Here is a 14,433-nt window from a genome sequence, read left to right as displayed (position 1 = left end):
GATACGAAATAAAGAAAATAAAGAGAGAAGAAAAAGTAAAGAAAAATAAAAATTAAATTTATCGTTAATAAATTATTTTTATATACTATTCCGATTTTTTTTTCCACTTATTTAACTCTTCTATATAAAGATTAAATAATCGAAAAATTAGATTAAAGTTAATGAATTATTTTAGAAATATTTTATAAAATCACTCCAAAACGCAGTCTACTTGAAAGATAATATTAGAAATATTAGAAATATTTTCTAAAATCGTTATCAAATACACCTAGAAATTGAGGGAGAAGTCCTCTGGTGGTCATCTTAATCTTTCCAAAATAAGTATCAAAATAAAAATATTTTATCATGATTAAGAGTCTATTTCACAATGTTTTTCAAAAACACTTTTAACCCAAAAAATATTTTTTTTAAAAATTGAAGTATTTATCAAAATTTAGGAGACACTTTAAAAATTTTGAAAAAACACTTTCAAACAAAATGTTTTCATTAAAAACACTTCGAATATAAATACTATCAAATGCAGTCTGAGATTCATTTTATGATCCCATGTTGCGGAACTTTTTATATATAATTCAATATTTTCTCTTTTTAAGGGTTAGTTCAAATTTCAAATTTCAAATGGCATTAATTTAAATAACATTTGGATTTAGGCAAAGCTGAGATGAAGCTTTCACCTTTTAAGTTTTCTTTATGCAATTGATGATGTGTGATTCAGGTTAAGGCGTCACACCTAATAACATTTATCATTTAAAAAAAAAATGATGCTTTTTAGAAATATCCTTTTAGAGATGACATGTAAAAAAAAAAAAGTTTCACTCGTTTATTTCATTGATTTGTGTTGTATGTCACATAAAAATATTTGTACACTCAATCTTATAAAAAGGATATTTTGATTATGTTTTAAAGTGACGTAAGTTGATGATAATAATTAAGAAAATGAATTCCATTTCCTTATAGATGTGAGAGGGGTGTTGTTGATGAGTAGTCAGCGACGTTGGATCTACGTGTAGGAGATAAAATCGCCATCTGTAACATAGGAAGAAAAGCCAAACCAAACGCATGCAGTATATATACATGTGGAGGGCCAAGCGAACGACCATCTCTTTTGCCCTTAATCTTCATCTTCTTCTCATTACTTCTCCAGATCGTGAAGCTCTTCGATTCGAGCTCTCTCATTTTCATTTCTTCTCCTTGATACCATTTCTAGCTTCCTTTTCTCGTGTTTTCTTTGTTTAATTATTGAAGAGGATGGAGGGAAGAGCGGAGAATCCTCTGCGTCTTAAGTCTGTGAATCATATCTCACTTGTGTGTAGATCAGTTGAGAAATCTCTTGATTTCTATCAGAAGGTTCTTGGGTTCTTTTCCATCAGGAGGCCTGGCTCCTTTGATTTTGATGGTGCATGGTATGAGTCTATGAGATATGGAAAAGATGAATGAGATAAAACAATTCTTGATTTTCTGGAGTTAAGAGTTTTTGATTTGGTTGTAATTAATTTCCCAATTTTTTTCTTTTGTTTTGATGATTAAGGTTATACAATTATGGCATGGGCATACATCTCCTGCAATCTGAAGACCCTGACAACATGCCCAAGATCAGCCAGCAGATTAATCCCAAGGACAACCACATTTCATTTCAAGTACGTCTCTCTCTCTCTCTCTCTCTGTTTGATTCTAGGGGAAAAAAAAAATAAAGAACAGAAAATGCCAGGGAAAATGCAGAGCTGTTTCAGTCCATTCTATTGTCGTTTTCTATGAATAGTTGAAAACATGTGATAAAATGACAAAATCTCTCTTGATACATGGCAGTGTGAAAGCATGGCAACAGTGGAGAAAAAGCTTAAGGAGATGAAGATAGAGTACGTGCAGAGTAGGGTGGAGGAGGGTGGAATCTGCGTTGATCAACTCTTCTTCCACGATCCTGATGGCTCCATGATCGAGATCTGCAACTGCGACAACCTCCCTGTGATACCGCTAGGCGGTGGCGGTGGAGACACCACGTTATGCTCGCGTATCAACTGCAATGTCCAACAACAGCAACAGCTGCAACTGGCTGCAGGGCAGATTAAGCAGCAGCAAGTTACATGTCTGCCTTCCATTCCCATCAATGAAGAGTATCTCCCTTGTGCTTGATATGGATGGAAGGTGGGGGCCTCAGAAGTGTCCAATAGCTTAGGTGTGCGTACATGTGATCTTTTTTGTTGCAAGTTCATGGGGCTTGTGAATGTAGGGATGAGAAAAAAATGTGAGGGTCACGTAGAGACAATTTCTTTCTTTAGTTTGTGTCCGGGCATGTATATGGGGTAGGCTCTCATAAATTTGCTGGACACTCCTGGGAGTCTCCTACCTTTGGACTTGCAGACAATTACATGGATAATTTTCATTTTGTATCTAGTCATTGGTATATTTCTTCAATTTATGGCATGGGCTCACATTACTTGCTTGAATTGATTAGTGTTACCTGGCTATTATGTTTAATCTTGCTTCCAATCCTAGATGAATTAGAACAGTATACCCAGAGGAATTTGCAATTGAGAGATTTCAGGAGCAGCTAGAAGTGTCGAGGGAGATGAGTGGTCTGTTCAAAATTCAAGTACCTTGAATGTTACACTGAAAATGGTACATGTATTTCCAGCAAAGCACCTTCAAAAGCCCTTAGCAACACAGAAACAAGATGCAGGGAATATAATTTAAGGATGCTGACTGCTGATGCATCCTTCTGTGACTCTGGAGAAGTGGTTGATAATATGATATTCAAATGCTCTTGGATGTAGAAGCCTAATATCTCAATTACCTGGAGTTTGTGAAGAGAGATGAATTCAAGAATATGCCTAGGATGCCAGAGAAAATGGTGAAATGCTCACAGAACAGAGGATGCAAAATTTGCAGTACTTTGTGATACATAGGTCCCATATTAAGTGGATCACTGGATGGGCTGCTTGAATATAAGCAAATCTTAACTAGGATTCTGTTAAGATTACCTTTTCATACAGGGTTTCAATTTTTGGAACAAATATTTATGTGTGTAAAGTAATATTATCAGAATTAGGCTGCAAAATTTCTAATCTGCATAATTCAGGACCTTCCTGTGTCGGGTGAAAGCATCATAGATAAATGTTTCAAGATTATCTTCAACCAAGTATTGCAGTGTAATCCTTCAAAGCCGGCAAATGCCATGCTGACTGATTCTGGCTTCCTGATTTTTAGACTCCAATTTCAGACTTCTCCCTGTATAGTTCCAACAACACCTATGAAGTATGGTCTCTAGTCATGTCCTTCACAAATGGAAAACTTGAATGCATAAAGGCAATGACAATGTGATGATGTACATTCTAAAGTCACATGCAATGATGATTACGGATGCATGGTTTCAATCCCTGAAGAACAGTCTTTGATACAAATACTGCATATGTTTTAAAAACAGGAAGAAAAGAGAGATGAAGAACAAACTCAACATCCATCAAATTAGTTAAGAACAGAGGAGTGATCCCAAAGGGTATATTTTGCTTTGACATCACTTGATTATTGAGAGACTTACTATTTAGAGTCTTCCAAATGAAGCAAATTAATTACCATAGATAGCAGATTCTGTCCTAATATTCTGCAGTCCAGACTAGTGCTGGGTTCTGTGGGTGTTGGCTGTTTCCTTCTCTTTTCTTTTGGGGAAAAAAAATAAATAAATATTGGTAAAATGACCCCTTGTATGGGTTCCACATGCATGGCTATGGCACCTAATAACATTCAAAAATCAGGGTTCAAGCTCTTCCAATCTCAGCATGAATGTAGCGGAGAAAAATCTGAGTTCTTTTCAACTGCATCTGAATCTAAATGGTCACAGAATGGTGCCCCACAAGAGCACAAATTTTCTCATAACAAATACATCATTTTTCAAGTCTTTTTCATAATCATCAAACTTAACATCTGATCATGAGATAGGTTAAAATACAATATTCCTAACAAACAGCCTGTACTGAAAGGAAGAACGCGGTTACAATTAGAGCCGAGAAACCGATCACTCGAGCAAACACTAACGTTATCTGGTTTAACAATATCATTCATCTACTAGCTAGATTCCCATATTCTAATCTCAACAAGCTTAATTTCTGAAAGCAAACATAATCGTGGGCCATGCAGGCGTGCAAAAAAAATGGAAAAAAAATCATTGTTTCTCATAAGATATTCCATGTTTTCAACAAATTAAGCAACAGAAATTTGGAACTTACCCCTTAGATATATCCAATCCTCCAAGATAGCAAACACTCTCTAGGCATATATATATATATATATATATATATATATATATACGTATATTGGTTAATAGTTTCCAGCCTTGAAAGCCATTAGAGAAGGAAAAGAGAAGAACTAGGAGCTCCCTTCAGTCCAAAACAAGGAGCATGAAGTTCATCATCTTCTTCAGCGATGGAGTTGTTTTGGGCTGCAAAGGAACCCCCATTTCTGCAGTTTTCTTGACAATTAAGCTCATGGAAAAAAGGAGAAAGATAGTGAGAGGAGAACAAAGGGAGAAAACAAGACGAGAAGGCGCATCCATAGTGAAAGTTGTGTAGTATATATTCATCATTATTAAATGTATATAGAGAACAGCTGTTTCTCTCTTTCACACTGTATATATATGCTTTTCTTGTGCGTGAAGGAGAGGTTTTTAGCCAGATAGGGTGCATAAGCTAGACCTATATGGACCTTATAGCTGCATGACTTGCTCAAGCATTTGGGTATATGTGACAGCAACAGCATGAAATTGGTGATAAGAAAAAGGTTGGTGGTTTCGAAATCATCACTAGTCATGGGCCCTTTCTTTTTCACACTTGGAAATATAATAATGGTGTCAATAATATTTCTTATTTTCTTGTAAATTCTTATAATCTTTGCTAGGTTTCTTGAATACCCATCATCCTACGAGTACTGATCAGTCTTCATAACGAGGAGTACTTACGCTACATGTGAGTTAAAACCAAAACAAAGGAAAATAAAGGGACATCCATGTCAAACTGATTAATTTGAATACTTGCCTTTTTCCAGAGAAAATACCAGTGTTTCTATTTCTTGGTGGTGGTCCCTAAAGTCATCAACAAAACTCTGTGAGTATTTTTGGTTAAAGGCCTCCGAGGGAGTGTTGTCTTTTTCCACTAATCGACTGTGATTCCTCTCAACCATTTTTCTTTGTTTCCTCTCAAGGAATGGAGATGGATGGGATTGGTTCCTACTTCATCGTCACATGACACCAAATTACATCTCTCCATCCAACATTGAATCGGTTTTTCCTTATTGGTTCAGTGGGTTTGATTCCCTCAACGATCCAGCTTTTAGCACATTTAGCAAACTGTTGAAGGTGTCCGAATCATGAATACCCCATCTTCCTGAAAATGACTGCGCATGGGGGCCTTAAATATCCTTCTTCTTCTTCTTCTCTGTTGAGCACTCAAATTTATTGCATTACCCCAGTCCAGACCAGCACCTACAGGCCTTCAAAGCCACTAGAGGCTAACGTGTTTGAATCATCTTACAGAAAAAACACATCTTGAAATTCAGGCCAATGTAAATAATATATCCAATGCCAACGTATTTTATTAATGTTTATGACTGCTTACTTGTTTCTTTCTTACTACAAGGAGCAAGGTGTTTTCTATGACTTTTTCTTATCATCCAAACAGAAATTTGAAGCTTGTACTTATATTCAATGCAAAATAATTGAAGCTAACTTTGGTTGATAAATCCTAATGATGAAAATGTGAATATTAATGAAAGTGAGCATAAGACACGTATTCAAATTAATTTGTGAGCATCGAGAAAACCTTATTTACCACAAAGCTATCTAACTTATTTGATTGTGCACCCCCTTCAACTTATTTTCTAGTTAGTGGCCCCTCTGAAATTTAGAAAAAAAATCTTCACTCATGAGGGTTAAAACCTTAGTTATAATATGAATGGAGGTTTGGTTAGTGTACATATTAAACTTTTTTTTTTCAAAGAAAATAATATATATACAATTAGATATTACTCAATAACAAATATGACTTTGAAAATGATATATAGACCAAAATTTTAATACCTATACATTGCATTAATGGTTGATAGATAAAAATCAAATTCAAAAGGGACAATTTCACAATGATCAATTTGAGACTCAAGGAGATCAGTGTACTCAAAGTGTATCCAAAAGAGCCTTAACAAAATGACCCATAATTATTAATTCATCCAAGTATTTTACCATTTCAATGATGCTCACCAATCTCAAATTGCATATTTCCAAACTCAATCTTGATGAAGTTTGTAGGCATCAGACTCTTTATGACACAAGAAGATGAGCATATCCAAGCTCATAAGAAATGAAACAAAATTGTCAACACAATAACATAAATATTAAAATATCAGTTTAATTAACTTTTTAACTTTTTATTGATTAGGAAATAAAAGAAAATATCGAAAACCGTATTGATAAAACTGAATTTAAAAATTCTTAAATCAAACCCCACATTTGTGGTTATTAAAAACAAACCAATATAATTAATTTTTGTTGGTCTTGATTGATTTTTCAATTTTTTTGGTTTTACTTAAACCTCTAAGTATTTTGTATATATTTCTAAAGAGGCTTGCAATATACTGACATCATCTTTTAGTGTGTAATAGCCTAATAGGTTAATGTACCTGAGATTGTTCATCCAATAAGATTCAGAAAAGAGTTCAACATAAAAGTTAGGATGATATTGCTTTTTGTAAAAATCAATTTTTTAGAGTTATAGAGGAAGTGCTTCATATTTAATTAAACATTCCTTCTAACTCAACTCATAGTTCAAACAAACTTTGAAGTGATCATAGTCTTGCTTGGATGATCAACAGTGGGAGTATTAAATTGGTCTCTCAGTTGCTGTACTTTTTGCCCGCAACATTTAAAGCTTCAAACCCCACCCCAAACCACACTGAACCCTCCCAAGATAGGGACACAAAATACAAACAAACACCCATCTATTTCATCTCTAAGAACCATAAATCCCAGCCCCACTATTCATCAATTCTGAAAGAGATATGGTGACTAATCCCATTCATTCATCCCTTGCTTTTGTTTGCATTGTCCTTCCATATGGCTTTAATTAAATGCAGCCAACATTTCAACAAATTATCTGAATTCATCATCTGGATGAATGGATAAACAGGACCCATAATAATGCATGCAATTGGCATAACAACTTCTATTTTTTATGCCCATATTCTTACTAACAAATGGTACAACATTAATTGAATTCTCTGTCAAATACACATAATATAAATTATATAATAAAGTTTGCACATGCCACATGCCTTGTCCACAAAAGAAAGTTGGCTTTTTTTTTCTTCCCTCAACATGAATATTTTCTTCTTCAAATGAAGAACTAGCTAGTTAATTTGTTCTATTTGTAGGTCTTATAGTAGGGTTTGCACATGGGGTGCGTTCCCTTGGTTAACTGTGGAGAACAGTTGGCCATGGTCCAATCAAGGAAGAAGACATCAAAATGAAAAGGTTGGGTCCTGCCGCCCCTCTCCCCTGGGCGCCATACTAATCAAATGTCTATATAGATCCAATTAGTTTTCTACTTCCTTGTCAATTTTCATCTGGATTGTATCACCTCCAAGTAAATACATCAGGGCATCTGGAAGACCATGTTGTAGGGTCCACATGCCTCTTTATGTTAATGCATCCCTTCAATATCAACCATCTATTTTATTCTTCTTGTCAATAATTTTTTTTGATCTTTTCCATTGATCTCTTTCTTTTTGTGTAAGTTTTTATTTATTTTAAACCTAAAGAATATTTTAATTCATCAAGAGAATGGATGGAAGTGATAATTGATAATTTATAAATATATAGTGTCTGCATGATTAGTGAAAAGGAAGAGACAAAATTAGGGGGAAGGTGCTGATTACAATGGTAATGTGAGATTATTTAACATCACTGACACCAGCAAGTCACCACCTTAATGATTGGGGTTGCCATGCATTCATCAGATTCCAAGCTTTATATTCTCTATCTTAACGTATATGGGTGTCATTCAATATTTAATTATGTACCCTTAAGAAAAAGATTAAGGGGAACAACCAAGACCATGTAGGGTAAGGCTGTTAAAATAAGCAATGGAGGGTAGGATAGGAGACCTATACGTGCTGCCAATCTAGAAACAAAAGACCATTTGAGACAAACATGCCCAACGAGTCACCCATCTCCACCACAAGAACCCCCTAATCACCTACTTGAAGTAAACAACAAAATATATCAAATCCTTACCACCTATACCACCATTTCATTATCCCTTCATCACAGGCAATAACACATGGTTTGCTGCTTTAATTTATATTTTCCCACTTTCTAATCACCATTATTTTATATGGGTTTTCCTCTTTTCCTTGTGCTCATGATTCCAAACACCCCCTCTATATTTGCAACCCCAGCCATAATATTGAAAGCAACCAAGAGAGACTCATTAGTCCAAGAGCAATGGGCAGCCATGTGAAGAAAGAGAGAGGACTCCTATGTGTTTATAGCTCCGGCGAGGGGGAGAAGAAGTCCGAGGAAAGGTTGAGTGTTAAGAAGCAGGTTGGCTGGAGTTGGGGGCTGAGGAAATCAAAAACTTGTCGAGAAAATGCTCAGTATGGTGGAGAGAGGGTGGTGGAGGGAGGAGGAGGGGTGGTGGTGGAGGCGAGGAAGTCAGTGTCATGCATAGAGACGAATGTGTCGTCGGTGGCGGCATTTCTTCAAGTGAAGGTGTTGGTGACGGACATGCCTGGATTCATGCAGGTGCATGCTTTTAGGTGTGCTCGCCGGACTTTTGATAGCTTGGAGAAGTTCAGCTCTAAACACATGGCTTATAACATCAAGAAGGTAGGCTTCTTAATTCTTTTCTACTTGTTTGATTCGTTTCATTCATTTTTTCTCTCTTTTGTTCATCCTTTAGTTCTAATATTCACAACATTTTAATACCTAATTTATAAATCACAAATGACAGAAGAGAAGAAAGTGTTTTCCATGAAAAATTATTTTCTGGGCGGTTCTTTTTGGACTTTCTTTCTCTTGAATGATTGGATCTTGTTCATATGCAACCCCACATGACCATCAACAATAACAGAGGACCATAATGGGGATTTGGAACGTGTTTTTCCATTTTCTTTTCTTTTCTTATAGAAAAGGAAAGAAATTTCTGAATTACAAGAGGAGGGAATCTAGGAATTCATATCAATTTTTTTCATATCATTTTCTTCATGTTATGTTTGGTTAATGTTAAGAAATTTTTTTTTTGATGTTTCACAGTATTATTGGTAAGAAAAGGAAAGAAATTTCTGAATTACAAGAGGAGGGAATCTAGGAATTCATATCAATTTTTTTCATATCATTTTCTTCATGTTATGTTTGGTTAATGTTAAGAATTTTTTTTTTTGATGTTTCACAGTATTATTGGTAACAAAAAATCAAATATGATTAAAATGAGTAAAAAATTTATATATCTTTAAATTATTTACTTTTTCTTTAATAAAAAGTTGAAATAAATTAAATGAATTTAAAATAATATATATCTATATATATAATTAATTAAATTTAAATCTATTTTTTTATTTATATTTTTTATTTTTCTTAGCAATTTTTGAAATAATATTTGTTTTGTGGTTGAATAAAAAAAACTAAAATATTTTATTTTCTCTGTTTCACTAAAAATAATTAGTTGATATTAATGAACATAATTAAAGCAAATTCGATCTTTTTAATAAAAAAAAACAAATACTATCACACTAAGTATGCTTCATTTCATTCAAATAAATAAAATAAGTGGTTTGGGTTTTTTTTTTTTTTTTTTTAACAAATTTTCAAATATAAACACAATAATAATAAAAAATTTCTCCATTGAGATTCGTTGACCATATGAGTGCCCGTGGAATATCTCATAAAACAATCAATTACATCCGTCCAATATTAGTATATTTGATACAAGAACCTGTCCAAAAGACATCCAAATAATTGCGAGCTTGATTGGACAATTAGGTTCATCGAATTGGCCTTTGTCAAATCAAACTCCCCACGTATACACTGAGATTGAAAATTACAATTTAAAAATATTTAATTTTGAGTTAAATCATGTACTCATTGTCATATTTAAATCTCTCTCCACATGTAGGAGTTTGATAAGGTGTATGGGCCGGCCTGGCATTGCATCGTGGGCTCAAGTTTTGGCTCGTTCGTGACCCATTCCACGGGAGGTTTCCTTTACTTTTCAATGGAGAAATTATTTATTTTAGTATTCAAAACCAAAGTTCAAAGAGCTTTGGATTCAGTCTAAGATAAAATATATATATATAGTTGAAAACTAATGCTGCTTTTATATAGGTTTCTTCTCTGATTCTTTTTTCAATTTTATTAATTATTTATTTATTTTCTTGTGGTTGATCACTATTTTCTATGTTTTTCTTATGTTTGTAAATGACTTGCGATTGTGATAAAATGTTGTGTTTCTATGAATTTCGATTGTTTTGTTGTGGTCCTAGCCTTTTCAATGATGAAATCCAGGTAGTGGGTGGCCCACTTTGAGCCCATTTCTGTACTGGGCCGAGTACCTGATTGAGCATTCATCATCAGCCTACACCGCTTCTGATTACGGGCCTTGGGTCCTAATTTTGGGAGCGTTGGGTTTCGGTACCCAAAAAAAAACAAATCCACTGTCCACCCTTTTGCCTCACGGAGAATTTTCCTAGGATGGATTTAGCGGTTCTCTACCAAAAAAGGTAACCCTAGTTACATGGTCTAATTATATTTGGGAAGTAAGTTCTAACTACGTTGGGTCCAATTTTGTGAGGAATATTTGGGCCAAAAGGTCAAAATATTCCTCATTTTATAAAATAAAACTTATTATTATTTTTTAAAATTTAGATATAATTTCAAAGGATAAATCTCTGATGTGAAATGAGTATAATATTTTTATTGAAAAAAAAAATAATTCTTTTGGTTTTGAAAGAGTGACAACCATTTAAAAAAAAAAGACGATTATTTTGACCCTTCTAATCAAATATCCCGTTATGCAACCTCTTCATATTTAGAAGTTAGTTAGCGAGGGCAAGTAATTTGGTCTTTACTTCATGTCCCTATATGGCATGCCTAGGAAAGTTATATTAAGGAATGAGAAAATTCACAAAGTCGTCCTTTGATGAAAAAAAAAAACATTTAATAAAATTATCAACTGTGTGTGGGGAGACAAATAAGGGGGCTCAGTGGTAAGAAACTTTTCTTCTCTTAATAAGGCTATTACGTATGCATTAGAGGGAAATACTTTTTTAAAAAATAGCCAATCAAGAAAAGATAAGGAGGAGGTTGGTACTCTTATAAAGTAAGGGGATGACATTGGGTTGGTGTTTGAAATCAAGATCCATCGAATAATAAATGGTGTAGAGATGAACCTTTAACTAGTATTTTTCCTTCCTTGTATGCCTTAGTTACGTTGAAGAGAGCTTGGGTGACAAATGCTTAGGATAATATAGGTGATGGGGGAAATTGAAATCTTTATTTCATTGGATATATGAATGATTGAGAGCAAGATTTTGTAAAGGGTTTTTTTTCCAAGGTTTAAGGAAAGCTCCTAAAGAGGGATGCGAAAGATAGAGTAACTTGGATGGGTTTTAGGAAGGGAATTTTGAATTTTTTATTTTATTATGGAGTGAAGGCATGCAATTCCCTTTTTTTGTCACCATCATTTAGAATTTATGGACCCTTTCAAAAGTATCATTTTTTTTTTCCATGGGAAGCTAGTTAGGGCAAAATGTTAGTCATGAATCAAATTCAAAAGAGAGGATGAACATTAGCTGAAAGCTATATTTTTTGTAAATGCAAAGAGAAATCAATAAACCATATTCTCATTCATTATCTCACAGTAAGATCACTATGGTAGCTTCTATTTTATTTATTTGACATAATTCGAGTCCTTTTTTCATCTAACAAATGACACTCTGTTAAGGTTTTTACAAAGTAAGAAGGTTTGAAGAACGATTTCCCTTAATACTTTTTTTGGATAATTTGAAAAAAGAAAAGAAACCATAGAGTGTTTGATGGTGATGATCAATTGATTTAAGTATCAAAACAATTATTCCTTAGTAATGTTTCATCGTGGGGTAACAAATACATAAAAATAGGTTCAATATCTCTTATTGAACTCATAGATTGAATGAGTTCTTGGTAAGAGAGTGTTTTATTTTTTTTATTTTTTATTTTTTATTTTTGTCCCTTCCCTCTTAGGTTGTGCCCTTCGATACCTTCTATATGCTCCCTATATGAGGATATAACATTCTTATTTGTCATCTATAAAAGTCAACCCTTTACTTATTACAAAAATAAAAATAAACCCAATAATTATAAGTGAAGGTTGAACAGAGTCTTTGAAGTACTCTGTTATTGACAAAGGTAGAGTAATTATAGGATCCATAAACATATTTCCATTTATTTGAATCACTTTTATTAACATTCAATCACTTCATTCAATGATCAAAAGAAATAGCAATGAAAATGGGTGATATTTTCCTTTACCTCCATGTTGTTGTCTAACCATTTTCAAATCTGCTTCCATATTGTCAAGCCATCATATGAGTGCATAATTCATAACCCCAGCTTTATTGTTAGCATCATTAATGTCCTCTAGTATGTTGGTATTGTATGATTTGTATCACACATTTTCAACGATAGAGAATGAAAAATGATGGAAGAAAAAGAAAGGGTTTTCAGAAAAGAAGAGGAAAAAGTGGGTTATTAGCCTACCATTATGAGTCAAGTGAGGCTGCCAGCTGGGCTTGACCCATGTGTTCCCTCTGGGTATTGGGTGTGATATTGGCTTCATGTGTTTGTTGTTCACACACCCAAAAGCCCTGTGGGTCCTTTCCTTGCCTTCAACTCCAATCCCCAGATAAAACATTCAATTTAGATATAAAAATGCCCTTCTTCAAGGAAACTTCAAGGAAAGAGGGGTTCTTCCCATACATTAAAAAATTGTTCCTAACCCAATCCATTTCAGTAATATAAGAGTACAAAAAACATATCAATGGTGGTTGAAAAAAATCAATTTCGGAATGCTGACAGCGCCGACACTCTACATAAATTTTGTCAATTAAAAGCAATGGGGGTAGCAGTGGACCTGGGTTTGGGTCTCATTTGGTAAGAAGGGGAGCTTTTTTTAGCTAGTTTCGCACCTGGGTAGGAATATCATGATAGGGGTATAGGTGAGATTGGTTCAATTGTATGTGAGGGTGTAGGTGAGGTTGGTTCGATTCACACGTGAAGGCTCCAGATGGGTTGAAAATTGCCCCCACACTGGTGTGACCACCCATCACCCGATTGACAAGAAAATCTTCAAATTTGGGGTAACACAACTTGATACTCATGTGACTTGAAGTTTTCCAAAACTCAATCAATGCAGATGGTGACCATATCATTCGTCTTGATATAGTGTAAGACTCGTGAATGAAGGTAACGCAACACAACAAATCACCTAATAAGATCAGATTAATTGAAGTAATATATAGTTTGAAGGACCCCACCACTTCTCAATTCATTGACTTTGGAATATAAGCCTGAAATACATGTCCAAAATTCATGAGGTGTGAGGTGTACATATTTATCTTGTACATAAATATATACAGGGCCGGCAAGGCAAGTTGTGATTTATCCGGACATGCGTGGGTCACCCATGAACTTAGCCATCTTGGTTAACACCTCATTTCTCTAGGATTTTTTTAAATTGTTATTTAAAAATATGTATTATTAAAATATAGTTGTTTAAAAACTAAATACCAAAATACCCCACTACTTATAAATTTATATTTTTAAAAGACAATTGTTCGTATTTCAATCACGATTAAATTATGAATATATTTAATTGAGATATTAATCGTATAAAAATGTAACTTAATTCGATTATTAAATACGAAGATCTCATTATTAAACGGGTTAAACAAATTACATAATATGTTACATATTTAATATCAAGACCATAGGTGGGTTTAGCTTTATAACCTTATTATTATTGTTCCTAGTGTCGTGTTTAAGTTAGCTTGCTTAGTAAAGTAGCTAAATTTTGACACGAATGTGATAAGAACATGACTCATCAAGATGAATGGCAGCCAATGGCAGCCCTAGTTTTTGGGCTGGAAAATTTACATCAGATTAATTTGGTTAGAAAAGATGTCGGTATAAAATGTGAGTAAAAAATATGAGACCCAGAAGTGACAGGTGGAGAGGATGGATGTGGGTATATATTAGGTTGTATCACTCGTGAAATTCAACAGAGACATCTCGAGAGAGTTGATGTGTGTGGGGTTTGGTGGCGTCCCCATGTGAGAGAGTGACGGAGAGATGGACAGAGACTATGACTTTTTAGTTAGATGCATGCTTACGCTGCTTAGGCCGCTGAGCCCTCTTTCCAA

The 14,433-nt window shown here is 34.2% G+C and overlaps 2 protein-coding genes, 1 long non-coding RNA gene and 1 other non-coding gene across 5 annotated transcripts; 2 read left to right on the top strand and 2 right to left on the bottom strand.

Annotated features, from left to right (window-relative positions):
* The first annotated feature begins 1,053 nt into the window (after positions 1 to 1,053).
* On the top strand, positions 1,054 to 2,444 carry LOC100244070 (glyoxylase I 4). The gene is made up of 3 exons (XM_002285051.4): positions 1,054 to 1,403; positions 1,529 to 1,637; positions 1,807 to 2,444. The coding sequence occupies exons 1-3, from the start codon at positions 1,249 to 1,251 to the stop codon at positions 2,128 to 2,130; spliced, it is 588 nt and encodes a 195-aa protein (XP_002285087.1). The 5' UTR covers positions 1,054 to 1,248; the 3' UTR covers positions 2,131 to 2,444.
* LOC132254631 (uncharacterized) lies at positions 1,703 to 4,745 on the bottom strand. 2 transcript variants are annotated; one of them, XR_009466886.1, is made up of 2 exons: positions 4,221 to 4,745; positions 1,703 to 3,272 (listed from the first exon to the last, which is right to left on the bottom strand). It is a non-coding gene; the product is annotated as an uncharacterized LOC132254631 (long non-coding RNA). The 2 variants fall into 2 exon arrangements; XR_009466885.1 differs by having other exon boundaries at positions 1,703 to 3,225.
* On the bottom strand, positions 4,351 to 4,457 carry MIR319E (microRNA MIR319e). Its single transcript, NR_127841.1, has one exon. It is a non-coding gene; the product is annotated as a microRNA MIR319e (primary transcript).
* A 3,444-nt stretch (positions 4,746 to 8,189) lies between the features above and the next one.
* On the top strand, positions 8,190 to 10,492 carry LOC100259374 (uncharacterized). The gene is made up of 2 exons (XM_002281864.4): positions 8,190 to 8,866; positions 10,152 to 10,492. The coding sequence occupies exons 1-2, from the start codon at positions 8,483 to 8,485 to the stop codon at positions 10,311 to 10,313; spliced, it is 546 nt and encodes a 181-aa protein (XP_002281900.1). The 5' UTR covers positions 8,190 to 8,482; the 3' UTR covers positions 10,314 to 10,492.
* The last annotated feature ends 3,941 nt before the right edge of the window (positions 10,493 to 14,433 follow it).

This window comes from Vitis vinifera, chromosome 11, assembly GCF_030704535.1.
Source record: "Vitis vinifera cultivar Pinot Noir 40024 chromosome 11, ASM3070453v1".
Classification (NCBI taxonomy): Eukaryota; Viridiplantae; Streptophyta; class Magnoliopsida; order Vitales; family Vitaceae; genus Vitis; species Vitis vinifera.
This window is presented reverse-complemented; position numbering and strand designations above follow the sequence as displayed.